At 47.2% G+C, this 26979-nt stretch overlaps 1 protein-coding gene across 1 annotated transcript in view; it reads left to right on the forward strand.

Annotated features, from left to right (window-relative positions):
- Nucleotides 1-26979, forward strand: part of SPTLC2 (serine palmitoyltransferase long chain base subunit 2) — a 76336-nt gene that overhangs the window by 35032 nt on the left and 14325 nt on the right. The window contains 9 exon segments of the mRNA XM_088460831.1: nt 18414-18568; nt 21525-21673; nt 22963-23007; nt 23010-23086; nt 23178-23271; nt 23495-23600; nt 23728-23947; nt 24123-24222; nt 24225-24248. Of these exon segments, the coding sequence (XP_088316957.1) occupies nt 18414-18568; nt 21525-21673; nt 22963-23007; nt 23010-23086; nt 23178-23271; nt 23495-23600; nt 23728-23947; nt 24123-24222; nt 24225-24248 (970 nt within the window).

Here is a 26979-nt window from a genome sequence, read left to right on the forward strand (position 1 = left end):
AATGTACTCGTTTTCAGGGCCTGTTGCCCGTCCTACCATTGCCATCGCATGGTGATGCTTTTGTGACGTTTTTCCCCTCCAACACGTCTGAGGTTCAAATATCTTTTTGCCGCTCACAAAATATGCAGTGGTCATATGTGGGATTACCTCATGGGATGCCGGTCTTCTAACTTTCAGGGTTTCGGCGGCGGCTGTATCCGCAGCAGTACCCTATGGCTGCGTTATGGGAAAGCAGAGGTGCACACTCCTTCCAGGGGGAAGTTCTTGTTTGGTCCTGACCTTGACAAGATCGTTGCATCATTGGCAGTATCACTAATGGGGAGATACCGTCTTTAGCTACTCCCACTACATTCGGACTAACTCTGTTAAGTCTTTTTGTCCTCAGGGTCAGCCTAAAGGCCTGTTTTTTCCTAGGCTGTCGGCCTCCACGGGGGCCACCATATCCAGTACCGAGCAGTCCTGGACTTCCGGACGACCCTGTTTCTACACCTGAGGATATACCCTCAGCCTGACGGGACAGGTCTACATCTGGGGAATTTCCAGAGTGAGGTACTGATTCTCAACGGCCTCTCATTGCTCATGCAGCCTCCTCACAGGCATTGTTACACGGGCCCTTCTTCAGAACTGATCAGGGCCTTACAATCCCAGAAAGCTATACAGTCTTTGTGGTAAGCAGAGCTATTTCGGCCAACCTCACTATCTCAGTGAGGGACTGGTTGTTCTACTTTCTTTTTGGGGCGGTGACCGACTGGTCCTCCTTTGCCTATACTCTGTCTCAAATCCCTGAATCAGATTCCAACGGTGCCTTGACTCAGGTGGAATCGTCCATGTTCCATCATCCGATGTTTGGAACCTGGGGATTTTATGGTATATCCGAGTATTCAGGATACGTACCTACGGGTACATACAGAGCCCTCTCATCAGCATGGGTTCAGGTTTGCTGTGCCACAGCAACACTTGTAAGTTTCGGGCTCTGCCTTTTGGGGCTGTCCTCAACTCCACCGGGGTTTACCAGCTTTATGGATTTTCTGACAGTTCACCTGTTCAGTGTATCCGAATGCTCCTTTCTCTGGACGGTCTCCTGCTTTTAGCAGGATCACCAAGGTACTTTACCGCCAGGTCAGGATAACCGGGGCTTCTTCTCGGCACAGATAATTAGTCAACGGAGGAAAAGTCCTCCCTGCATCCCTCACAGGGTTTTCTTCATCTGGGAGCACTGCTGGATTCTCAGAATCTGAGAATTTCTACTTCAGGGTCCATAGGGGGTCCACAGGGTTGACCTTGGGGTATAGGTTGGGAACCAAATCCGGGCACCACGCAGTTAAAGCTTTTAGCACCCAGGATGCACTGGGTCCACTCTCCCTATAACCCCACCCCCAAGCCAGAGGCACCTCAGTTTAAGTTGGTGCCCGGCCGGAGTCGGGTCACCGTTAGCGCAGGGGGAGCTGATTAGCAGCCCCTAAGCTTATTTTATTTTTTTAGGGACAAAGTTTTTTCATGGACTTTGGACTCTTCAGAGCGGCAGCGTCGGACTGTCCATAGGACGTCTAAGCTGCCGCTCCGTCACCCCGCTGGCGCTGAGACGCCAGTACAGATCTGGGGATCTCAGCGGGACCCCAGAGTCTGTACTAGCCGGACTCTGCGGGCGCCCAGGACTGCTGCCGGATCCACGGGGAGCAGGTAAGGTCGCGGATCACCGCTTGCGGTGATCCGCGCATTTCAAATGCAGTCCTGTGCCTCCGGTCTCAGGGGACAGACCGGAGGCGCCGGCAGTGGCGGCGGGCCCCCCATACCCCGTGTGTCCACTAGACCACCAGGGACTTAACGATCGGTGCAGGGAGCCGGCGTCCCGGGGGTTAATAGCCGGCCAGGGGAGGCAGCCTTCCCTGTTACAGCGGCTCCTCCCCTCAGCTCAGCGCGCCTTTCAGTATCCATAGTCTGGCGTCGCTGAGCTGCTTCCTCCGCGGGCCACGCTTCCTCTGAGGTCTCCAGCGGCCATTTTATCTCTGTGGTGCAGCAGAAATCTCTCAGGATGGCAGTGAGTCCAGTCCCCCTGCGTACCTCACCATCAGGTCAGTGTACACAGCGCTGTAGCCTTCCCAGACACTGAATCTGGGCAGTTGAATGCAGTGTAATAGTGCAGTATATTATATGACATGTTTATGTATATATGTATATATCTGCATTGTATGTGACTTATGCTAGTGCTGACTGTACTTTATTCTCTCACCTGTCAGTGTATATCTATCCCTTTTCTTTATCTGCCCTAATACAGCTGTACTTAGGGTGGTTCTGAGACCTCACATTTATATACTTGTTAATATTTGTGTGGTTTGTCACATACTGTTGCGTGCTGCACGTTGCCATATTTTAGATGGAACTGTGTGTTGCATACGCTGAAAATGGGTCCCTGCAGCTAATTTTTGGCATCAGTCAGGACCAGTATAGTGCTGCTTAATATTTCCGCCAAGATTGGTCAGATATGTCTGACCAGGAGATAGAGCGTTATACTGCACCCATTTTTACTATCCTGCAAGTCATGTGCTGCAGGTGTTAGTGCGGAGGATTTGACTCATAAAGGGTTCTGTATGTGGCGTCATCTGGTGCCGGCCTCTTTCACGACCCCCTTGGGCGGTTTGTTTTCTCGGGATCCCCTCAATTGCGGATCGCCGGGCGGGCCCCATTGTTGTACCTCACTTGGGGTTACTTCACCATACTGCCCTTTTCATCTCAGGGTATCTCGCAGCTTCTTGCACTCTTCCCCTGTGACACAGACTACCGCTCCCTGCAGGGGTTTTTCGCAGTATATGAATTCCCCCTGGTGCCACAATAGTCTGTCATTCCCCTTGCAGGGATTACCACAACAGCCACCCTGGGTGGATGTCGTTTTCTACGAAACGCTAATTGGCGTGGTTGACGCCCTGTGGTTACTTCCCAGTTGGCTCTGCCGTGAACTGGGTACTGTTCGGGGCTCTTTCCCTCTTACACGGGGGGAAGCCTATTTCAGGTATTATTATCCCTGCTTTAGGGCTGGTAGCAGGTCCATTCTGGTTAGAGTGAATGTTGACCTGCACCTGTATCATACACCCTCAGTATTGCGTGCCTTCGGGTTCCCTGTTGCTGACTAGCGGGTGGATCGCATAGCGGGACTCTGGCTGTTGCCAGATAGGAGGTGTTACAACAGTGTTTGGCCTCCTGTTCCAAATTCCCTGAGGGTCATCACGAGCCCCTCCTGGGGGGGATGGGCGTGTTACTCGTCTGATTACAGACGTTACTACACCTCCCATTCCTGCGTGGTCGGATTCTTCGGATCCGTAGGTGGTAACTCTGCCTGAAATCAGTATACTTGCTTTCAGGAGTTGTTACCCATCCTACCATGGCTATAGCATGGTTGGTTAATACTATTGCATATTGGGTTGATGCATTTGTAACGTTTTTTCCCCTCCAACACGTCGGGGGTTCAAATGTATTTGGGCGCTCACGTAATATATGCTGTTGTCATAGGTGGAAATGCCTATATTGGATACCAGTCTCCTAACTTTCAGAGTTCCGGCTGCGACTGTATCCTCCGTAATACCCTATGGCTGCGCTCTGGGAATGCAGAGGTGCAGATACCATCTTTAGGGTTGATATTGTTTGGTCCTGACCTTGACAAGATTGTAGTAACATTGGCAGTATTACTAACGACAAGTTTACCGCTTTCAGCTATGCCCACTACAAGGCCTCAGACTAAGTCTGTTAAGTCTTTTTTGTCCTCTGGGTCAGCCTAAAGGTCTGTTTCTTCGTAGACTGTCGGCATCTACAAGGGCCGACATATCCAGTACCGAGCAGGCCTGGACTGCCAGCCGATCCTGCTTCTGAACCTACGGATATCTCTTCAGTCTGACGGGACAGGCCTACAACTGGGAGATACCGATTTTCTCAGTTCGCCCGGTATTAGTGTCAAGTTGCCGCGGCTACGTGGGTAGGAGGGTACGCCCTCTTTACAAGGGCCTTACAGATCCAGAAAGCTATGCAGTTGTTGCGGTAAGCGGAGCTAATTAGGCCATCCCCACTATCTCAGTGAGGGACTGGTTGTTCTGTTTTCTTTCTGGTGCGGTGGCTGAATGGTCCTCTTTGGCCTATTCTCTGTCTCAATTCCCTGAACCAGTTCCTAAAGCTACCTGGGCTCAGGAGGAAATCCCTATGCTCCATCATACGATGTTTGGAACCTGGGGACTTTAGGGTATCACTGGATATACAGGACGCGTGCCTACGGGTACTTACAGAGACCTTTCCTCAGCATGGGCTGAGGTTTGCTGTATCACAGCAACACTTACAATTTTTCGGGCTCTGCCTGTTGGGACTGTCCTCAGCCCCACAGGGGTTTACCAGCGTTTTGGATTTTCTGACAGTTCTTCTGTTCAGTATATCCCAATGCTCCTGTACCTGGACGGCCTCCTGCTCTTAGCGGGATCACCGGGGTACTTTACGGCCAGGTCAGGATGACTGTGGCTTCTTCAGGGTGCAGACGTTTAATCAACGGGGAAAAAGTCCTCCCTGCATCCCTCTCTGGGTATTCTTCATCTAGGATCCCTGCTGGATTCTCAGAATCTGAGAATTCTTCTGGCGTAAGACGGAATCTCCTCTCTTCCATTAGGAGTACATGGTTGTCTGCGCAGTCGACAGATGTCTTTACACTCTGGGATGCATGGTGGAATGGGCTCAGTTCCATTCCAGGCCTTTCCATAATTGGTTCATCTCCAGATGGAATGAGTTTTTTCTGTCGGATAACTGTTCAAACGATGATGCTCTCTCCGGAGGCAAGTCGGTCCCTGTCCGGGTGGCTATGGCCATCTCGTCCAGGGTTTTCTTTGCTAGGGACAGTGTCTGGATCGAATCCTTTTCAGTGCAGTTGGACGTCTGTCGATTCCACCCTGTCAATTAACTTACTCTGGCATAACTCTTGTTTCCCGGTGAACCTGAAAAGGTTCAGTCCGACAGGGTCAGGACAGTGGCTTCCTTTTTAGCAACACTGTTCGTTGGGTGGCAATGACAGGTATGTCACATATTCGGACATAGTCCGAGGGTCTCCTCCCGACCATCTCGGCAGCGTTCATTTCAGGAGCTCTCCATTGGGAAGCGGGAGTCCTCAGCCGTCACGACGTGCATCCCGGGGACTAGTCTCTTCCCCAAGAGAGGTTTCATCTCCTGGTGAGCAGGGGGGGCCCCCCTGAGGTGACCCTCATGGCCTTCTGACTTTATCACACTATGGTGTTACAGTTCAGCTCTGGGGATTCTGAAGCAAACTTCAGCGACTCTTTGTCGGTGAAGTGGTCCTTCCACTTTGTGTACCTGTGTTCTCCGGTCTCCCTTCTTCCTCGAGGGCTTTGGAAGTGTTTTCAATCGAGACGGAGATGCTTTCCTGCTGGTGGCTCCTGATTGCCCCAGATGTCAGGGGTACTTGGATCTTCGGAGTCTCTACATCGATACTCCATCCCTGATGCTTCACTGCCCGGACCTGTTGTCTCAGGGTCCTTGGTTTTGCCTTAGACCTGGGTCGTTTGTCTTTGACTGTGTCCTTACAGTGGTCTTATGGCTTCCCTGGCTTTGTCATCGTTGGAATGATTAGAGCACATGGATCAGCTTTTGCTGGGACCTACCACAAACTGTGGCAGCCATAAATCTTATGGTATTGTACCTGTCGATACAATCCTCCGGTGTCCAGGATTTCCAGATATTCTGGCATTCCTTCCGGCTGGCTTGGGTTTCACACTTGGCCTGGTCTTCCTGACAGTGCGGATCTCTACACTGTCAGTATGGTTAAGATATGGAATTGCTTCACTCTGGTATCCAGTTCATCCTTTGGAGTGTTTTCTTGATTATGCCTCCATTTGTCCTCCCTAGGGACTCCTTGGGAGTAAGTAGTGGTTCTTCGTTACCTCCGGGGACAGTCAATGGAACCGCTGGTTGTGATAGCCATTACATGGTCTATTGCTTAGGCTCTCTCTTTCTCTCAGGGTGTTTATATCAACCAGGAGAGTGTCTGAATTGGGAGCGTTCTCATGTGGCTCCCTCTTCTGGAGGGCATCATGTCAGGGTGGGAGTTGCTCTCGCCCTGTGTTTCTTCTTAGTGGTTTTCAGGTTCCATATTATTCTGGAACTTATGGTACGGCCATTCTGTCCCCAGTCCTCTCGGCTGGTGTGGCCTCATTGACTGTGGTCTGGCCTCTTTGGATTTATGTGATCCGTTCAGGTTCCTTACGGAAATCGGACTCCTTATTGGTGGTCTGAGATTTCTGGTTTTCACAGGAAAGGATGGCCGGCCTATAACCAAATGTTGGCTTGGATGGCCTCGTAGGTCTTCCTCAGGGGCCTACCCATGGGTAGGCCTTCCTGTTGTTGATGCTTGTTTTTTCTCGGGCCATGTGACCCTCGTGTGCGGCTCGCTGTGGCGCCTCGGCTGTTTTGCCTTACTAGGTGGCCACGTGGTCTTCTGTCCACACCTTTTTAAGGTTCTAGGCATTGGTTTCCTTTGCCTCTCAGGATGCTTCCTTTTTGGCGACGGATTCTCCTCTCAGCACAGGAGCGTCCCCACCCTTGGTTGAACTGCTTTGGGACATCCCCAAGGTCAACCCTGTGGACCCCCTATGGACCCTGAAGTAGAAAACAAGAGATATGGTAAGAACTTACCTTTGTTATCTCTGTTTCTACGAAGTCCATAGGGTCCACAGGGCGCCCGCCCTGACGCACCTGGCTTCATATGGGCTGTGTGGCTGGTCACCGGTTTTCCGTCTCCCATTTCGGTGAGTATGGTTCTAGAGTGTTCCAGTTTTCTCTCTCTTTTTCTCTCCTCCTCCGGCCTTTGGCTACTTACAAACTGAGGTGCCTCTGGCTTGGGGGTGGGGTTATAGGGAGAGTGGACCCAGTGCATCCTGGGAGCTAAAAGCTTTAACTGCGTGGTGCCCGGATTTGGTTCCCAACCTATACCCCAAGGTCAACCCTGTGGACCCTATGGACTTCGTAGAAACAGAGATAACAAAGGTAAGTTCTTACCATATCTCTTGTTTTTTCTGGCGTAAGACAAGATCTCCACTCTTCAACTTCGAGTGTGTGGATATCTACGCAGTTGACATATGTCATTACTCTTTGTGATGCGCGGTCTACCAGAGTGTCTACCTTTTGGTAGGGTGGAATGTGCTCAGTTCCATTTCAGGCCTTGCCATAATTGACTCCCCTCCAGATGGATCGAGTTTTTTCCATCGGATCGCTGTTCGAACGATGATACTTTCTCCGGAGGCGAGTTGGTCTCTGTCCGGGTGTTCTTTGCTAAAGACAGTGTCTGGTCCGCATTCATTTCGGGGCAGTTGGACGTCTGTCGCTTCTGCCCTGCCACTTAACTTGTTGATACTTTAAGCTGTCTTGGACTTTCACTCTGGCCTAACCCATTTGTCACGGTAAACCTGAATAGGTTCAGTCCGACAGTGTCACAACAGTGGCTTCCATCTAGGCAACACTGGTAGTTGGGTGGCAATGTTAGGAATGTCACCCATTCTGACATAGTCCAAGGGTCTTCTCCTGGCCAACTCTGCGGTGTTTATTCCCGGAGCTCTCCATTGGGAAGCGGGCTTCCTCAGCCGTCACGGCGTGCATCCCGGGGACTAGTCTCTTCTCCAAGAGAGGTTTCAACTCCTGGTGAGCAGAGGGGGCCTCCCTGAGGGGATTGATCCCCATGGCCTTCTGACTCGATCACACATTACCGGTGTTACAGTCCAGCTCTAGGAGTACTGAAGCTACCTTCAGTGACTCTTTGTCAGTGAAGTGGTCCTTCCACTTTGTGTACCTGTGTCCTCCGGTCTCCCTTCTTCCTCGAGGTCTTCGGAAGTTTAATTCGAGACGGAGGGGCTTTCCTTCTGGGGGCTCCAGGTCGTCCCAGACATCACTGGTACTAAGATTTTCGGAGTCTCCTCCTCGATGCTCCGTTCCTACTGCTTCACTATCTGGACCTGTTGTCTCAGGGTCCTTGTTTTTCCCTGGATCTGGATCGCTTGTCTTTAACTGCGCCCCTACTGTGGTCCTCGGGCTTCCCTGGCTCTGTCTTCATTGAGATGTTTAGAGCAGATAGGCCAGACTTTGCTGGGATCGGCAACGGACTGTGGCGTACATAATTCTTATGGTATCGTACCTGTCGATACGATCCTCCGGTGTCCAGGATTTCCAGATATTCTGGCATTCCTTCCAGCTGGCTTGGGTTTCACCCTTGGCCTGGCCTTCCTGACAGTGCGGATCTCTACACTGTCGGTATGGTTAAGATATGGAATTGCTCCGCTCTGGTATCCAGTTCATCCTTTGGAGTGTTTTCTGGATTATGTCTCCACTTGTCCTCCCTAGGGACTCCTGGGGAGTTAGTAGTGGTTCTCTGTTCCCTCCGGGGACAGTCAATGGAACCGCTGGTTGTGATAGCCATTACATGGTCTATTGTTTAAGCTCTCTCTCTCTCTCTCTCAGGGTGTTTAAATCAACCAGGAGAGTGTCTGAATGGGGAGCGTTCTCATGTGGCTCCCTCTTCTGGAGGGCATCATGTCAGGGTGTGAGTTGCTCTCGCCCTGTGTTTCTTCTTAAAGTGGTTTTTAGGTTCCATATTATTCTGGAACTTATGGTATGGCCATTCAGTTCCCAGTCCTCTCGGCTGTTGTGGCCTCATGGACTGTGGTCCGGCCTCTTTGGCTTTATGTGATCCGTTCAAGTTCCTTATGGTAAGCGGACTCCTTATTGGTGGTCTGCGGTTTCTGGTTTTAACAGGAAACGATGGCCGGCCTATAATGAAATGTTGACTGGATGGCCTCGTATGTCTTCCTCAGGGGCCTACCCATGGGTGGGCATTTCTGTCGTTGAGGCTTGTTTTTTTCTCGGGCCGTGTAACCCTCGTGGGCGGCTCGTCGTGGCGCCTCGGCTATTTTGCCTTACTAGGTGTCCACGTGGTCTTCTGTCCATACCTTTTTAAGGTTCTAGGCATTGGTTTCCTTTGCCTCTCAGGATGCTTCCTTTTTGGCGACGGATTCTCCTCTCAGCACAGGAGCGTCCCCACCCTTGGTTGAACTGCTTTGGGACATCCCCAAGGTCAACCCTGTGGACCCCCTATGGACCCTGAAGTAGAAAACAAGAGATATGGTAAGAACTTACCTTTGTTATCTCTGTTTCTACGAAGTCCATAGGGTCCACAGGGCGCCCGCCCTGACGCACCTGGCTTCATATGGGCTGTGTTACTGGTCACCGGCTTCCCGTCTCCTTTTCTGTGAGTATGGTTCTAGAGTGTTCCAGTTTTCTCTCTCTTTTTCTCTCCTCCTCCGGCCTTTGGCTACTTACAATCTGAGGTGCCTCTGGCTGGGGGGCGGGGTTATAGGGAGAGTGGACCCAAGTGCATCCTGGGAGCTAAAAGCTTTAACTGCGTGGTGCCCGGATTTGGTTCCCAACCTATACCCCAAGGTCAACCCTGTGGACCCTATGGACTTCGTAGAAACAGAGATAACAAAGGTAAGTTCTTACCATATCTCTTGTTATATCTAAACCCTGCCTTTATTTATGTATGTATGTGTCTCTATATGTATCCCTGCCTGTATGTATGTGTCTCTATATGTATGTATGCCTGCCTGTATGTATGTGTCTCTATATGTATCCCTGCCTGTATGTATGTATGTATGTGTCTCTATATGTATCCCTGCCTGTATGTATCTCTATATGTATCCCTGCCTGCCTGTATGTATGTGTCTCTATATGTATCCCTGCCTGTATGTATGTGTCTCTATATGTATCCCTGCCTGTATGTATGTGTCTCTATATGTATCCCTGCCTGCCTGTATGTATGTGTCTCTATATGTATCCCTGCCTGCCTGTATGTATGTGTCTCTATATGTATCCCTGCCTGCCTGTATGTATGTGTCTCTATATGTATCCCTGCCTGCCTGTATGTATGTGTCTCTATATGTATCCCTGCCTGTATGTATGTGTGTCTCTATATGTATCCCTGCCTGCCTGTATGTATGTGTCTCTATATGTATCCCTGCCTGTATGTATGTGTGTCTCTATATGTATCCCTGCCTGCCTGTATGTATGTGTGTCTCTATATGTATCCCTGCCTGCCTGTATGTATGTGTGTCTCTATATGTATCCCTGCCTGCCTGTATGTATGTGTGTCTCTATATGTATCCCTGCCTGCCTGTATGTATGTGTGTCTCTATATGTATCCCTGCCTGCCTGTATGTATGTGTGTCTCTATATGTATCCCTGCCTGCCTGTATGTATGTGTCTATATGTATCCCTACCTGTATGTATGTATGTGTCTCTATATGTATCCCTGCCTGTATGTATGTATGTGTCTCTATATGTATCCCTGCCTGTATGTATGTATGTGTCTCTATATGTATCCCTGCCTGTATGTATGTATGTATGTGTCTCTATATGTATCCCTGCCTGTATGTATGTATGTGTCTCTATATGTATCCCTGCCTGTATGTATGTATGTGTCTCTATATGTATCCCTGCCTGTATGTATGTATGTGTCTCTATATGTATCCCTGCCTGTATGTATGTATGTGTCTCTATATGTATCCCTGCCTGTATGTATGTATGTGTCTCTATATGTATCCCTGCCTGTATGTATGTATGTATGTGTCTCTATATGTATCCCTGCCTGTATGTATGTATGTATGTGTCTCTATATGTATCCCTGCCTGTATGTATGTATGTATGTGTCTCTATATGTATCCCTGCCTGTATGTATGTATGTGTCTCTATATGTATCCCTGCCTGTATGTATGTATGTATGTGTCTCTATATGTATCCCTGCCTGTATGTATGTATGTGTCTCTATATGTATCCCTGCCTGTATGTATGTATGTGTCTCTATATGTATCCCTGCCTGTATGTATGTATGTGTCTCTATATGTATCCCTGCCTGTATGTATGTATGTATGTGTCTCTATATGTATCCCTGCCTGTATGTATGTATGTATGTGTCTCTATATGTATCCCTGCCTGTATGTATGTATGTATGTGTCTCTATATGTATCCCTGCCTGTATGTATGTATGTGTCTCTATATGTATCCCTGCCTGTATGTATGTATGTATCTCTATATGTATCCCTGCCTGTATGTATGTATGTGTCTCTATATGTATCCCTGCCTGTATGTATGTATGTGTCTCTATATGTATCCCTGCCTGTATGTGTCTCTATATGTATCCCTGCCTGCCTGTATGTATGTATGTATGTGTCTCTATATGTATCCCTGCCTGCCTGTATGTATGTGTGTCTCTATATGTATCCCTGCCTGCCTGTATGTATGTGTCTCTATATGTATCCCTGTATGTATGCATGTGTGTCTCTATATGTATCCCTGCCTGCCTGTATGTATGTATGCATGTGTCTCTATATGTATCCCTGCCTGCCTGTATGTATGTATGCATGTGTCTCTATATGTAACCCTGCCTGCCTGTATGTATGCATGTGTCTCTATATGTAACCCTGCCTGCCTGTATGTATGCATGTGTCTCTCTATGTATCCCTGCATGTATGTATGTATGTGTCTCTATATGTATCCCTGCCTGTATGTATGTGTCTCTATATGTATCCCTGCCTGCCTGTATGTATGTGTCTCTCTATGTATCCCTGCCTGTATGTATGTGTATTCTATATGTATCCCTGCCTGTATGTATGTATGTATGTATGTGTCTCTATATGTATCCCTGCCTGTATGTATGTCTCTATATGTATCCCTGCCTGTATGTATGTCTCTATATGTATCCCTGCCTGTATGTATGTGTGTCTCTATATGTATCCCTGCCTGTATGTATGTCTGTGTCTCTATATGTATCCCTGCCTGTATGTATGTATGTGTCTCTATATGTATCCCTGCCTGTATGTATGTGTCTCTATATGTATCCCTGCCTGTATGTATGTGTCTCTATATGTATCCCTGCCTGTATGTATGTGTCTCTATATGTATCCTTGCCTGCCTGTATGTATGTGTCTCTATATGTATCCCTGCCTGTATGTATGTGTCTCTATATGTATCCCTGCCTGTATGTATGTGTGTCTCTATATGTATCCCTGCCTGTATGTATGTATGTGTCTCTATATGTATCCTTGCCTGCCTGTATGTATGTGTCTCTATATGTATCCCTGCCTGTATGTATGTGTCTCTATATGTATCCCTGCCTGTATGTATGTGTCTCTATATGTATCCCTGCCTGTATGTATGTGTCTCTATATGTATCCCTGCCTGTATGTATGTATGTATGTGTCTCTATATGTATCCCTGCCTGTATGTATGTATGTGTCTCTATATGTATCCCTGCCTGTATGTATGTATGTATGTGTCTCTATATGTATCCCTGCCTGTATGTATGTATGTGTCTCTATATGTATCCCTGCCTGTATGTATGTATGTGTCTCTATATGTATCCCTGCCTGTATGTATGTATGTGTCTCTATATGTATCCCTGCCTGTATGTATGTATGTGTCTCTATATGTATCCCTGTATGTATGTGTCTCTATATGTATCCCTGCCTGTATGTATGTGTGTCTCTATATGTATCCCTGCCTGCCTGTATGTGTGTCTCTATATGTATCCCTGCCTGTATGTATGTATGCATGTGTCTCTATATGTAACCCTGCCTGCCTGTATATATGTATGTGTCTCTCTATGTATCCCTGCCTGTATGTATGTGTCTATATGTATCCCTACCTGTATGTATGTATGTGTCTCTATATGTATCCCTGCCTGTATGTATGTATGTGTCTCTATATGTATCCCTGCCTGTATGTATGTATGTGTCTCTATATGTATCCCTGCCTGTATGTATGTATGTGTCTCTATATGTATCCCTGCCTGTATGTATGTATGTGTCTCTATATGTATCCCTGCCTGTATGTATGTATGTGTCTCTATATGTATCCCTGCCTGTATGTATGTATGTGTCTCTATATGTATCCCTGCCTGTATGTATGTGTCTCTATATGTATCCCTGCCTGTATGTATGTATGTCTCTATATGTATCCCTGCCTGTATGTATGTATGTCTCTATATGTATCCCTGCCTGTATGTATGTGTCTCTATATGTATCCCTGCCTGTATGTATGTATGTGTCTCTATATGTATCCCTGCCTGTATGTATGTATGTGTCTCTATATGTATCCCTGCCTGTATGTATGTATGTGTCTCTATATGTATCCCTGCCTGTATGTATGTATGTGTCTCTATATGTATCCCTGCCTGTATGTATGTATGTGTCTCTATATGTATCCCTGCCTGTATGTATGTATGTGTCTCTATATGTATCCCTGCCTGTATGTATGTATGTGTCTCTATGTATCCCTGCCTGTATGTATGTGTCTCTATATGTATCCCTGCCTGTATGTATGTGTCTCTATATGTATCCCTGCCTGTATGTATGTATGTATGTATGTGTCTCTATATGTATCCTTGCCTGCCTGTATGTATGTGTCTCTATATGTATCCCTGCCTGTATGTATGTCTCTATATGTATCCCTGCCTGTATGTATGTGTGTCTCTATATGTATCCCTGCCTGTATGTATGTATGTGTCTCTATATGTATCCCTGCCTGTATGTATGTATGTGTCTCTATATGTATGCCTGCCTGTATGTATGTCTGTGTCTCTATATGTATCCCTGCCTGTATGTATGTGTCTCTATATGTATCCCTGCCTGCCTGTATGTATGTATGTATGTGTCTCTATATGTATCCTTGCCTGCCTGTATGTATGTGTCTCTATATGTATCCCTGCCTGTATGTATGTGTCTCTATATGTATCCCTGCCTGTATGTATGTGTCTCTATATGTATCCCTGCCTGTATGTATGTATGTATGTATGTGTCTCTATATGTATCCTTGCCTGCCTGTATGTATGTGTCTCTATATGTATCCCTGCCTGTATGTATGTCTCTATATGTATCCCTGCCTGTATGTATGTGTGTCTCTATATGTATCCCTGCCTGTATGTATGTCTGTGTCTCTATATGTATCCCTGCCTGTATGTATGTATGTGTCTCTATATGTATCCCTGCCTGCCTGTATGTATGTATGTATGTGTCTCTATATGTATCCTTGCCTGCCTGTATGTATGTGTCTCTATATGTATCCTTGCCTGCCTGTATGTATGTGTCTCTATATGTATCCCTGCCTGTATGTATGTGTCTCTATATGTATCCCTGCCTGTATGTATGTGTCTCTATATGTATCCCTGCCTGTATGTATGTGTCTCTATATGTATCCCTGCCTGTATGTATGTATGTGTCTCTATATGTATCCCTGCCTGTATGTATGTATGTGTCTCTATATGTATCCCTGCCTGTATGTATGTATGTATGTGTCTCTATATGTATCCCTGCCTGTATGTATGTATGTGTCTCTATATGTATCCCTGCCTGTATGTATGTATGTGTCTCTATATGTATCCCTGCCTGTATGTATGTGTCTCTATATGTATCCCTGTATGTATGCATGTGTCTCAATATGTATCCCTGCCTGCCTGCCTGTATGTATGCATGTGTCTCTATATGTAACCCTGCCTGCCTGTATGTATGTATGTATGTGTCTCTCTATGTATCCCTGCCTGTATGTATGTGTCTATATGTATCCCTGCCTGTATGTATGTATGTATGTATGTGTCTCTATATGTATCCCTGCCTGTATGTATGTGTCTCTATATGTATCCCTGCCTGTATGTATGTATGTGTCTCTATATGTATCCCTGCCTGTATGTATGTATGTGTCTCTATATGTATCCCTGCCTGTATGTATGTATGTGTCTCTATATGTATCCCTGCCTGTATGTATGTATGTGTCTCTATATGTATCCCTGCCTGTATGTATGTATGTGTCTCTATATGTATCCCTGCCTGTATGTATGTATGTGTCTCTATATGTATCCCTGCCTGTATGTATGTGTCTCTATATGTATCCCTGTATGTATGCATGTGTCTCAATATGTATCCCTGCCTGCCTGTATGTATGTATGCATGTGTCTCTATATGTAACCCTGCCTGCCTGTATGTATGTATGTGTCTCTCTATGTATCCCTGCCTGTATGTATGTGTCTATATGTATCCCTTCCTGTATGTATGTATGTATGTATGTGTCTCTATATGTATCCCTGCCTGTATGTATGTATGTGTCTCTATATGTATCCCTGCCTGTATGTATGTATGTGTCTCTATATGTATCCCTGCCTGTATGTATGTATGTGTCTCTATATGTATCCCTGCCTGTATGTATGTATGTGTCTCTATATGTATCCCTGCCTGTATGTATGTATGTATGTGTCTCTATATGTATCCCTGCCTGTATGTATGTATGTGTCTCTATATGTATCCCTGCCTGTATGTATGTATGTATGTGTCTCTATATGTATCCCTGCCTGTATGTATGTATGTGTCTCTATATGTATCCCTGCCTGTATGTATGTATGTCTCTATATGTATCCCTGCCTGTATGTATGTATGTATGTGTCTCTATATGTATCCCTGCCTGTATGTATGTATGTGTCTCTATATGTATCCCTGCCTGTATGTATGTATGTCTCTCTATATGTATCCCTGCCTGTATGTATGTATGTCTCTATATGTATCCCTGCCTGTATGTATGTATGTCTCTATATGTATCCCTGCCTGTATGTATGTATGTGTCTCTATATGTATCCCTGCCTGTATGTATGTATGTGTCTCTATATGTATCCCTGCCTGTATGTATGTGTCTCTATATGTATCCCTGCCTGTATGTATGTATGTGTCTCTATATGTATCCCTGCCTGTATGTATGTATGTCTCTATATGTATCCCTGCCTGTATGTATGTGTCTCTATATGTATCCCTGCCTGTATGTATGTATGTGTCTCTATATGTATCCCTGCCTGTATGTATGTATGTGTCTCTATATGTATGCCTGCCTGTATGTATGTATGTGTCTCTATATGTATCCCTGCCTGTATGTATGTATGTATGTGTCTCTATATGTATCCCTGCCTGTATGTATGTATGTGTCTCTATATGTATCCCTGCCTGTATGTATGTATGTCTCTATATGTATCCCTGCCTGTATGTATGTGTCTCTATATGTATCCCTGCCTGTATGTGTCTCTATATGTATCCCTGCCTGTATGTGTCTCTATATGTATCCCTGCCTGTATGTATGTATGTGTCTCTATATGTATCCCTGCCTGTATGTATGTATGTGTCTCTATATGTATGCCTGCCTGTATGTATGTATGTGTCTCTATATGTATGCCTGCCTGTATGTATGTATGTGTCTCTATATGTATCCCTGCCTGTATGTATGTATGTGTCTCTATATGTATCCCTGCCTGTATGTATGTATGTGTCTCTATATGTATCCCTGCCTGTATGTATGTGTCTCTATATGTATCCCTGCCTGTATGTATGTGTCTCTATATGTATCCCTGCCTGTATGTATGTATGTGTCTCTATATGTATCCCTGCCTGTATGTATGTATGTGTCTCTATATGTATCCCTGTATGTATGTATGTGTCTCTATATGTATCCCTGCCTGTATGTATGTATGTGTCTCTATATGTATCCCTGCCTGTATGTATGTGTCTCTATATGTATCCCTGTATGTATGCATGTGTCTCTATATGTATCCCTGCCTGTATGTATGTATGCATGTGTCTCTATATGTAACCCTGCCTGCCTGTATGTATGTATGTGTCTCTCTATGTATCCCTGCCTGTATGTATGTGTCTCTATATGTATCCCTGCCTGCCTGTATGTATGTATGTGTCTCTATATGTATCCCTGCCTGTATGTATGTATGTGTCTCTATATGTATCCCTGCCTGTATGTATGTATGTGTCTCTATATGTATCCCTGCCTGTATGTATGTATGTATGTATGTGTCTCTATATGTATCCCTGCCTGTATGTATGTATGTATGTGTCTCTATATGTATGCCTGCCTGCCTGTATGTATGTATGTGTCTCTATATGTATCCCTGCCTGTATGTATGTGTGTCTATATATGTATCCCTGTATGTATGCATGTGTCTCTATATGTATCCCTGCCTGCCTGTATGTATGTATGCATGTGTCTCTATATGTAACCCTGCCTGTATGTATGTATGTGTCTCTGTATCCCTGCCTGTATGTATGTGCGTCTCTATATGTATCCCTGCCTGTATGTATGTGTCTCTATATGTATCCCTGCCTGTATGTATGTATGTGTCTCTATATGTATCCCTGCCTGTATGTATGTATGTGTGTCTCTATATGTATCCCTGTATGTATGCATGTGTCTCTATATGTATCCCTGCCTGTATGTATGTATGCGTCTCTGTATCCCTGCCTGTATGTATGTGCGTCTCTATGTATCCCTGCCTGTATGTATGTATGTCTCTATATGTATCCCTGCCTGTATGTATGTCTCTATATGTATCCCTGCCTGTATGTATGTGTGTCTCTATATGTATCCCTGCCTGTATGTATGTATGTATGTCTCTATATGTATCCCTGCCTGCTTGTATGTATGTCTCTATATGTATCCCTGCCTGTATGTATGTATGTATGTGTCTCTATATGTATCCCTGCCTGTATGTATGTATGTGTCTCTATATGTATCCCTGCCTGTATGTATGTATATGTAGAGTCCATAGGGCTACATACAAAAATGTGCAAGTCTAGAGCAAGATCGGGCTGTAAGCCGAGCGCGTTGCAGTGCCGTTGCCGCAATTTCCATTCTGCTGTAAAGGCGACTAGACCTCCCCGTACCTGATTGGATTGACCCCAATGTATGTGTAGTAGTAATTAGACATCTTGTGGAGCACCAGGTACAGTATTACGTCCTGCTACGCTCTTGTAACGTGATAGAACGCTGCGGACTTCTAATATAAACGAGATTGTGGTCCTGGCCAGTGTCTTAGGCCAGCACGACCTGTTGTACCTGCCATGCTCTGGGGCCTGTGTTTACAGGAAGGCTTAAGGTTTAGGGGGGACGTGGTCCACCTGCTAGTCTGCTTCTGGAATTTCTCCAGCCCTGGTGTTAAGGAGCCCCCTTGGACATAAGCAAAATGACATACTGCCCATCAGAAACTGAACCACACTCCTCCCCAATTTCTGGGACCATATAAGAATGTCACAGCTCGGGCTGGAGGACGTGTCGCTTTGTAAAGGGAGGAACAGGTCGGTGCCCTCTATATACTCATTGTGCTGTCCTGTGCCAATCCCTCAGGTACTTTGTGGGTACAGAAAGCTGCCCCACATGGCCCCCTACGTCCCTTATACCTGTGCACACCAGAGCCAGTCTCCGCAGACCTGGGGGATGTTTCTCTGTGCACCTTGCTCATTTGTGGGGACTTTCCGTTCCAGCTCAGGGTCACTTACCTTCTGCCTTTTGCCTTTTAGGACTTTGTGCCACTATACCAAGACTTCGAAAACTTTTACACACGGAATCTGTATATGAGGATAAGAGATAACTGGAACCGGCCAGTGTGCAGTGTCCCCGGGGAACGAGTGGATGTTGTAGAAAGATTCTCTGATGATTACAATTGGACCTTCAAGTAAGAACATTTTTTTGCTAAATCAAATTCTCATTAATGCTTGTAACAAATCCCTTTTTAAAGATCAAGTAAAGCCGCCACTCAGCATTAAAACCTAGCAAAGGTTGTGTATTGCTTAGTTGTATAATTTATCTATTTAATAAAATTGACTGCTGATAAAAAATTATGCCATCACGCTGGAATGTAATTGGTGAGAACTGACCCCTCCCACCTGTGCCACTGATGTTACTTCCAGATAGTTCTGGTAACACACACACACACACACACACACGGCAGAAGTCAGAGGCGGACACAGTGTCAATGTTTGTGGAGTTGAGCAATTATTTGCTAATGCGAAAAAAGTCCTGGAAACCCTTTAAGGCGCATGCCCGCAGAGGTCACTCGAGATGATGGTGGCCAGTGACTGGGTGGTGGCTTTAAGTGATGGCAAAAAGAACATGGCGTCTCATGGGCGTGTCTTTAGAGTGCCACGGGACAGCGTTTTCAAATGCAGCGCCGTAGCCACAGAGGCCATGTTTAATGAAAGTTCAGAAGGAGAAGCTACGCCAACCATAGGATCGATCCAAAACTTGTGATGCTGGTAGCGATGTTCGCTTACCTGTTCCCTGGCGTCTTCATTGCATTTTTTTTTTTTATTTATTGTTTTTAAATGTACATGTGCACCCTTTCCTAGTCTCCCCCCAACTGTGCCCTTTCCTAGTCTCTAGGGTGAGCGGATTCGGTTCTACTCGGTTTTAAAAACCGAATCTTATTGGGTATCAGCTGTCACGAGTTTTGGATAGCCAATAAGATTCGGTTTTTAAAACCGAACGGAACCGAATCCGCTCACCCCTACTAGTCTCCCCCCCAACTGTGCCCTTTCCTAGTCTCCCCCCAACTGTGCCCTTTCCTAGTCTCCCCCCAACTGTGCCCTTTCCTAGTCTCCCCCCAACTGTGCCCTTTCCTAGTCTCCCCCCAACTGTGCCCTTTCCTAGTCTCCCCCCAACTGTGCCCTTTCCTAGTCTCCCCCCAACTGTGCCCTTTCCTAGTCTCCCCCCAACTGTGCCCTTTCCTAGTCTCCCCCCAACTGTGCCCTTTCCTAGTCTCCCCCCCAACTGTGCCCTTTCCTAGTCTCCCCCCAACTGTGCCCTTTCCTAGTCTCCCCCCAACTGTGCCCTTTCCTAGTCTCCCCCCAACTGTGCCCTTTCCTAGTCTCCCCCCAACTGTGCCCTTTCCTAGTCTCCCCCCAACTGTGCCCTTTCCTAGTCTCCCTCCAACTGTGCCCTTTCCTAGTCTCCCCCCCAACTGTGCCCTTTCCTAGTCTCCCCCCAACTGTGCCCTTTCCTAGTCTCCCCCCAACTGTGCCCTTTCCTAGTCTCCCCCCAACTGTGCCCTTTCCTAGTCTCCCCCCAACTGTGCCCTTTCCTAGTCTCCCCCCAACTGTGCCCTTTCCTAGTCTCCCCCCAACTGTGCCCTTTCCTAGTCTCCCCCCAACTGTGCCCTTTCCTAGTCTCCCCCCAACTGTGCCCTTTCCTAGTCTCCCCCCAACTGTGCCCTTTCCTAGTCTCCCCCCAACTGTGCCCTTTCCTAGTCTCCCCCCAACTGTGCCCTTTCCTAGTCTCCCCCCAACTGTGCCCTTTCCTAGTCTCCCCCCAACTGTGCCCTTTCCTAGTCTCCCCCCAACTGTGCCCTTTCCTAGTCTCCCCCCAACTGTGCCCTTTCCTAGTCTCCCCCCAACTGTGCCCTTTCCTAGTCTCCCCCCAACTGTGCCCTTTCCTAGTCTCCCCCCAACTGTGCCCTTTCCTAGTCTCCCCCCAACTGTGCCCTTTCCTAGTCTCCCCCCAACTGTGCCCTTTCCTAGTCTCCCCCCAACTGTGCCCTTTCCTAGTCTCCCCCCAACTGTGCCCTTTCCTAGTCTCCCCCCAACTGTGCCCTTTCCTAGTCTCCCCCCAACTGTGCCCTTTCCTAGTCTCCCCCCCCCCCCCCCAACTGTGCCCTTTCCTAGTCTCCCCCCCCCCCCCCAACTGTGCCCTTTCCTAGTCTCCCCCCCCCCCCCCAACTGTGCCCTTTCCTAGTCTCCCCCCCCCCCCCAACTGTGCCCTTTCCTAGTCTCCCCCCCCCCCCAACTGTGCCCTTTCCTAGTCTCCCCCCCCCCCCCCAACTGTGCCCTTTCCTAGTCTACCCCCCCCCAACTGTGCCCTTTCCTAGTCTACCCCCCCCAACTGTGCCCTTTCCTAGTCTACCCCCCCCAACTGTGCCCTTTCCTAGTCTACCCCCCCCAACTGTGCCCTTTCCTAGTCTACCCCCCCCAACTGTGCCCTTTCCTAGTCTACCCCCCCCCAACTGTGCCCTTTCCTAGTCTACCCCCCCCCAACTGTGCCCTTTCCTAGTCTACCCCCCCCAACTGCGCCCTTTCCTATTCTTCCCCTTCCCCCCCAACTGCGCCCTTTCCTACTGATCCTGGAGAATGTTTGTTTATTTTTTATGTTTTTAACGTGATTGTTCATTATATTAGATACAAAGATGCTGAACCCGCATCAATACAATAAGCTTGATATGGGACTGCTGATTGGTCAGTTCTACTCCTCATGGTGCCTGCAGGAGCCCTGTTCACCGAATCTGATGCCTTTCCCTCCCTCTCTGATCTTCGTACAGCTCCGCAGCCATAGCTTAATGGACTGGGGACTCCCTCAATAAAGGGGGGCACGTGCCTCATCTGCCGCTCTCCTTTATCCAGCTCTGCAGTCTCCTGCAGATCCTATGTTGGCCATTAGGTGGCGTGCTTGTTGAGACTTGTCTTAAAAAATGTATGAGGACATTAAGGAATAATTTACAAGAATACAATTTCCTTTTCTTTTATAATGGATCTTATAGCAGAAATAATACTTAATGATTATATCGCTGAGGATCACAATCATGTATTCTATAATATTATAGCAAGTCCGACAAACCACCGTCCACAATGTATTTTATGCAGGTTCACAGGCCGGATTATTAAAGGTGTGATCAACATGGGCTCCTATAACTACCTGGGCTTTGCCCGGAATAGCGGTTTCTTCAATGACGCGTCAGCGAATGTTCTGCGTCAGTATGGCGGGGGTGTGTGCAGCACGCGGCAGGAGATGGGTGAGTTAAAGCAGTCTTAGTCCTCCTGTGTAGTCTATAGCTGTGTGTTATGATGTATACATTCCGTTGCTGTCTCTGTCCCTGCAGTACCTGGGGTGAAGCAGTCTTAGTCCTCCTGTGTAGTCTATAGCTGTGTGTTATGATGCATACATTCCGCTGCTGTCTCTGTCCCTGCAGTACCCGGGGTGAAGCAGTCTTAGTCCTCCTGTGTAGTCTATAGCTGTGTGTTATGATGCATACATTCCGCTGCTGTCTCTGTCCCTGCAGTACCTGGGTGAAGCAGTCTTAGTCCTCCTGTGTAGTCTATAGCTGTGTGTTATGATGCATACATTCCGTTGCTGTCTCTGTCCCTGCAGTACCTACGGTGAAGCAGTCTTAGTCCTCCTGTGTAATCTGTAGCTGTGTTATGATGCCTACATTCCGTTGCTGTCTCTGGGCCTGATTCAGAGCTGCTCGTAAGCGGCCGCTCGTTCGTTCCGAGCGATGTTTGCCCAACTGCGCATGCGTACGGATTTTAATACGCATGCGCTAACCAGTCAGTGCGGACGAAAATCGTTTGTTCGCTAAATAGCGAATGCCTGCTATTTTGAGTGACAGGAGGAGGCGTATGTGGGTGGTAACAGGGGAAGGTGCTTGATTAAACGGGGAGTGGAGATCCGAACGCAGGCGTGCTTAAAGGTCAAAACGGGCGTTTTATGGTGTGCATAATTAATACAGCAGCGTCATTGACCACGTCACTGGGTTATTTTATAGTCAGAACTGCTCGCAAGATTGTGGTAGGAAAAACCAACCACAAGAATAGCGAGCAGTTCATACTTGTGGCTCGCTATTCTGGTCGATGTACTTGATTAATCTAATAAATAGCGGACATGACGTAGGATGCGAGCGGCCAGGGGGTGTAGTTATCCAAAAAACGACCGCAAGTTTTGTTTGCTCGTTCAGACATGGAGGCGTCAACAGACCGCAAAGAGCGAACGGTTCTTTGAATAGCCACCCCTTTTCCTGAATGACCGTCCGCAAATAGCGTCCGGCTCTGAATCAGGCCCTCTGTCCCTGCAGTACCTGGGGTGAAGCAGTCTTAGTCCTCCTGTGTAATCTATAGCTGTGTGTTATGATGTATACATTCCGTTGCTGTCCCCTGTCCCTGCAGTACCTGGGGTGAAGCAGTCTGTCCTCCTGTGTAATCTATAGCTGTGTGTTATGATGTATACGTTTCGCTGCAGTACCTGGGGTCTTGGGGGCCCACATTTCCAGACCGTGTCAAATTGTTTTTTTTTTTTCCTGCATAGGAAATCTGGATATACATGAAGAACTTGAACATCTGGTCGCGCGCTTCTTGGCGTGGATGCCGCCATGACTTATGGAATGGGCTTTGCAACAAATTCGATGAACATCCCAGCACTGGCCGGAAAGGTGCGCATGGCGGGGGAGGTCGCCGTGGCTTTACGGCAAGTCATTCTGTAGCGTCATTCTTTCTCCTTTTTTGTTTTCCTTTTTATACTAGGGCTGCCTGATCCTAAGTGATGAGTTGAACCATGCCAGTCTGGTGCTAGGAGCCCGTCTCTCAGGGGCCACTATTCGCATCTTCAAGCACAATAGTAAGTGCATCGGTCAGTAGTTTCGTTTTTTTGGTAGAGTCAGTGGAGATTTATGTGGATCTTGGAGCACTGAGAACTACAGCAGTGTTGTGGCGACATTTATCCCTTGTGTTCCATATGTTCTCTTTTGCTGCCATCTTGCGTGCGCCCCCCTTTCGATGCCCTACAAGCGTCCACAACCATTACAGCCTCTCACCCTTTTCCCCCTGTGTCTGTCCTGTAGATATGCAGAGTCTGGAGAAGTTGCTGAGGGACGCCATAGTACACGGGCAGCCTCGTACACACAGGCCATGGAAGAAAATCATCATCCTGGTAGAAGGGATTTACAGGTGAGTAGAAGGGGGGCTGTAGCCCTGGGTGTACTGGGACGTGATGGGATGGTCTGGTGTAAGGTGCGAGGCTGGTACTGTAGGAGAGAATGTGGGATGAAACCTGACCACCTCCTCCTGATTGCAGCATGGAGGGCTCCATTGTGCGCCTGCCTGAGGTCATATCCCTGAAGAAGAAGTACAAGGCATATCTGTATTTAGATGAGGCGCACAGTATTGGTGCTTTGGGACCCAATGGGCGAGGGGTAGTCGACTATTTTGGTCTGGACTCCCGAGATGTGGACATCATGATGGGAACCTTCACCAAGAGTTTTGGTGGTGCAGGGGGCTACATTGGTGGCAGTAAGGTAAGTCGTGGATATCACTGTTGCCCATTGTGTGTATTGGGGGGGGGGGGGGGGGGGGGCAGGTAGATATGTCGCTTTTACTTGTCCATGTAGCATGTAAACCTCTGCTGCTTGCAGATTACACCTTTTATTCCCGTGGATGGGGGGGTGATCCCTATTCATTTATCTTTGCCAGGTCCTCATTGATTACTTGCGCAAACACTCGCACAGTACCGCCTACGCTACCTCCATGTCTCCTCCTGTGGCAGAGCAGATCATCACTACCATGAAATGCATTATGGAGAAGACGGCACTACACTGGGTGAGTGGCCCCTCGCTCAGTCGCGCACAGGTATACAAATGTCGCATATCAAGTAATCGGCACAGTCTTGTGAAGCGTTTTGTCACATCTGATTGCGACTAAGATGCATTTGCGGGCTAAAAAAACGCGGGTATGTGTATGAGGGCACATCTGTATCCAGTAAGCGGGTACTGCTGGCATGCGGAATACAAGTTTACGTGTTGTGCAGGATATAGATTTGCGTAGCTGTAATAAACTGAAGCTTTGCTCCCTTTATTAGCTGGAATATTTATAAATGTTTTATTACATACAACAGAGGAAATTATAACCTAATCGCAACACCTGTGTTTCCGATCTGGTCACTAGACAGCGCTGCTGAGCCATTTTACAGGACCTGTCTGGGGCAGGAGGCAGCGTTTATACGTGTGACGTGTCCGTACAGGGGGACAGTATCTGTATAAGGTGTCACTGTAATTATATATAGTACAATATGTGCATAAATGTGTGTGTGAAAATAAAAAATACAAATTGGAATATAATAATTTCATTTTATATTCACAAATAATATTAGGAACCTGTAGCTCATGAGTAGAGTCAGACCATGACCGGCTGCTCTCGCTGGTTCCTAATATATTAAGAGTCTGTATACTGGGTGGTCTCACCTGTAAGTGCCAGGTCCCCTGTAAGATGGATGTCAGTAGGAATCTGCACTGATTGTACTGTGTGCCCGTATGTCTCCTGTTCTATCCGCCTGTTCTGCCTCGCTATGGCTGACCGTGTGTTTATAGAGGCTCACGGTCTTATGTAATAGTCTGGGACTTGCAGGCTCGGGCTGCATTTTTAAAGCGGCAATAATTTTAAAAGGTAAATTATTGCTGCTTTAAGAATACAGGCATACTCGCCGGAATGGAACCCCGTGTAAGGTAATACTTCCTGTCCTCTGCTCAGGATGTGGCATCTGGGATGTCACAGATTATTAGTGATTGGGGGTTGCTGGATTACAGTGTAGAGTGACCCGTTCAATGATCTGGTGATATTTAGGCATTAGTCTCCATATGTTATCTGTTATACTATCCTTACAGCCTAATTCCACCTTTTACAATTAGTAGCCGACAACAATACATTGTAGGAGATCCCAAGATCAGCCCATATAAATGTGTTTGGTCTCCTTCTGTTGATAGTCGGCTGGTAAGAAATGGCCGACATTCAGTTTGGAGCACCAAGGACGCGTTTAGTTACCATCAAGAGGATTGTTTATACGTTACGTAATGCACGTGGTGTTTGCACTCATTGAGGCAGCCATTCTCTGGGTGGGACCAATGTTTCCTAGGATACGGTGCCGTCGTCACTATTGCTTCACAAGATGCCGCCGTGAATAATCCTGACATTGATTTGCGCCTTCCTCCGTGATGTCACTAGCTCCTGATAAGTGATTGGCTCGTCTGTGATGTCACCTCGCTCCTGATAAATGATTGGCTCCTTTTTTTTTTTTTTTTTCCTGTGATGTCAAGGGCTCTTGGTTATGCAATATCCTGACTCAGGCTCATTGGCTTCCTGCGCTGTGTAGATGGACAGAGCTCTTCGTGTGATTTGGTGTGTTATGACACTAGGTGGCGCTATTATAGAAGTCGGAGGGTAATTCGTGAACATCGCCGAAAGCTGTTAAAAACTAACCAGAGATCTGTTCCCTTTTACTAACGTGACTGCGGCCATATTGGATGAGCTCTGTTTGTTTCCGTCTTATCATTTATAAGACTTTGTGATGCTCTTGGGGGCCACAATACAGGTGATATTGCGGTGTGTATACATTCCCTGTAATGTGGGTCCTTGTGATTAGTGCCTGTAATGGTGTTTGTGCTGTTCTAGCTGTGTATGACTTGGTTGGGTCTCAGTGAGACATCCAGGCTCTTATAGAATTGGCCTTTCCTGACCCCCTGTCCCCACTGGGAGCAGCTCCTGATAATAGGACAAACTCCGATCTCTCTCTGGGAATTACAGGAGGATCCACTTACACTTCTGAGAGTCCGGGATAGAACGTGAAATCTGTCCACGACCTAATTGACCCTCCTATACCATTGTATGTGTGGTTTTATTTATACAGTGCACCTAGCACCTTACATGAGCAAACAGCATACAGATAATGAGGGAGTGACAAGGGGGTTATTGTCCTAGGGCTGTGTGTAATGGAAGGGCTGAGACTGTCCATGCAGAAATCTGTCTGTACTCTCATATTACTACCTAGTACCCATCTACACGCATTTGTGTCTAACCCCAACAGCTTACTACCTCACTGCTCTAGGTATGAAAACGATTCCTCTTCTGTCCTACTGATTACTTGCCGGTCTCCTCATACAGACAATAACCAGTTTCATGCTCTATGTAGGAAGTGCTAATATTCTGCAGAGCACTGTATGGCTGGAATACAGACACAGACTAGGTACAGGTTATAGCCATCGGGTCTGTACTGCGCTGGGTATAGAAGCGCGCTATACCCCATGTGACTGCGTCCTGCAGATAAGGGCAGTTTGTACAGGTGTGCTGCTTAGTGACCACCTGCGTGTTGACCTGTCCTGCCCTCAGACCGGTCATTCCTGAGCCCTTTGTCTCTGAAGCTGGCTGGAGAATTGAGCTGCGTTCAGCTATTGGTGGTCGGCACCCAGTGATACGCCCCCTACAGTCCCTGCGTGGGGGATTGCGTGCGGTGCAAGCATGTCTCTGCGGAGGCGTTCTTTTACATGAGTCTTCATATTTG

Source organism: Taudactylus pleione, unplaced genomic scaffold (assembly GCF_031769625.1).
Source record: "Taudactylus pleione unplaced genomic scaffold, aTauple2 ptg000987l, whole genome shotgun sequence".
In the NCBI taxonomy this organism is placed as follows: domain Eukaryota; kingdom Metazoa; phylum Chordata; class Amphibia; order Anura; family Myobatrachidae; genus Taudactylus; species Taudactylus pleione.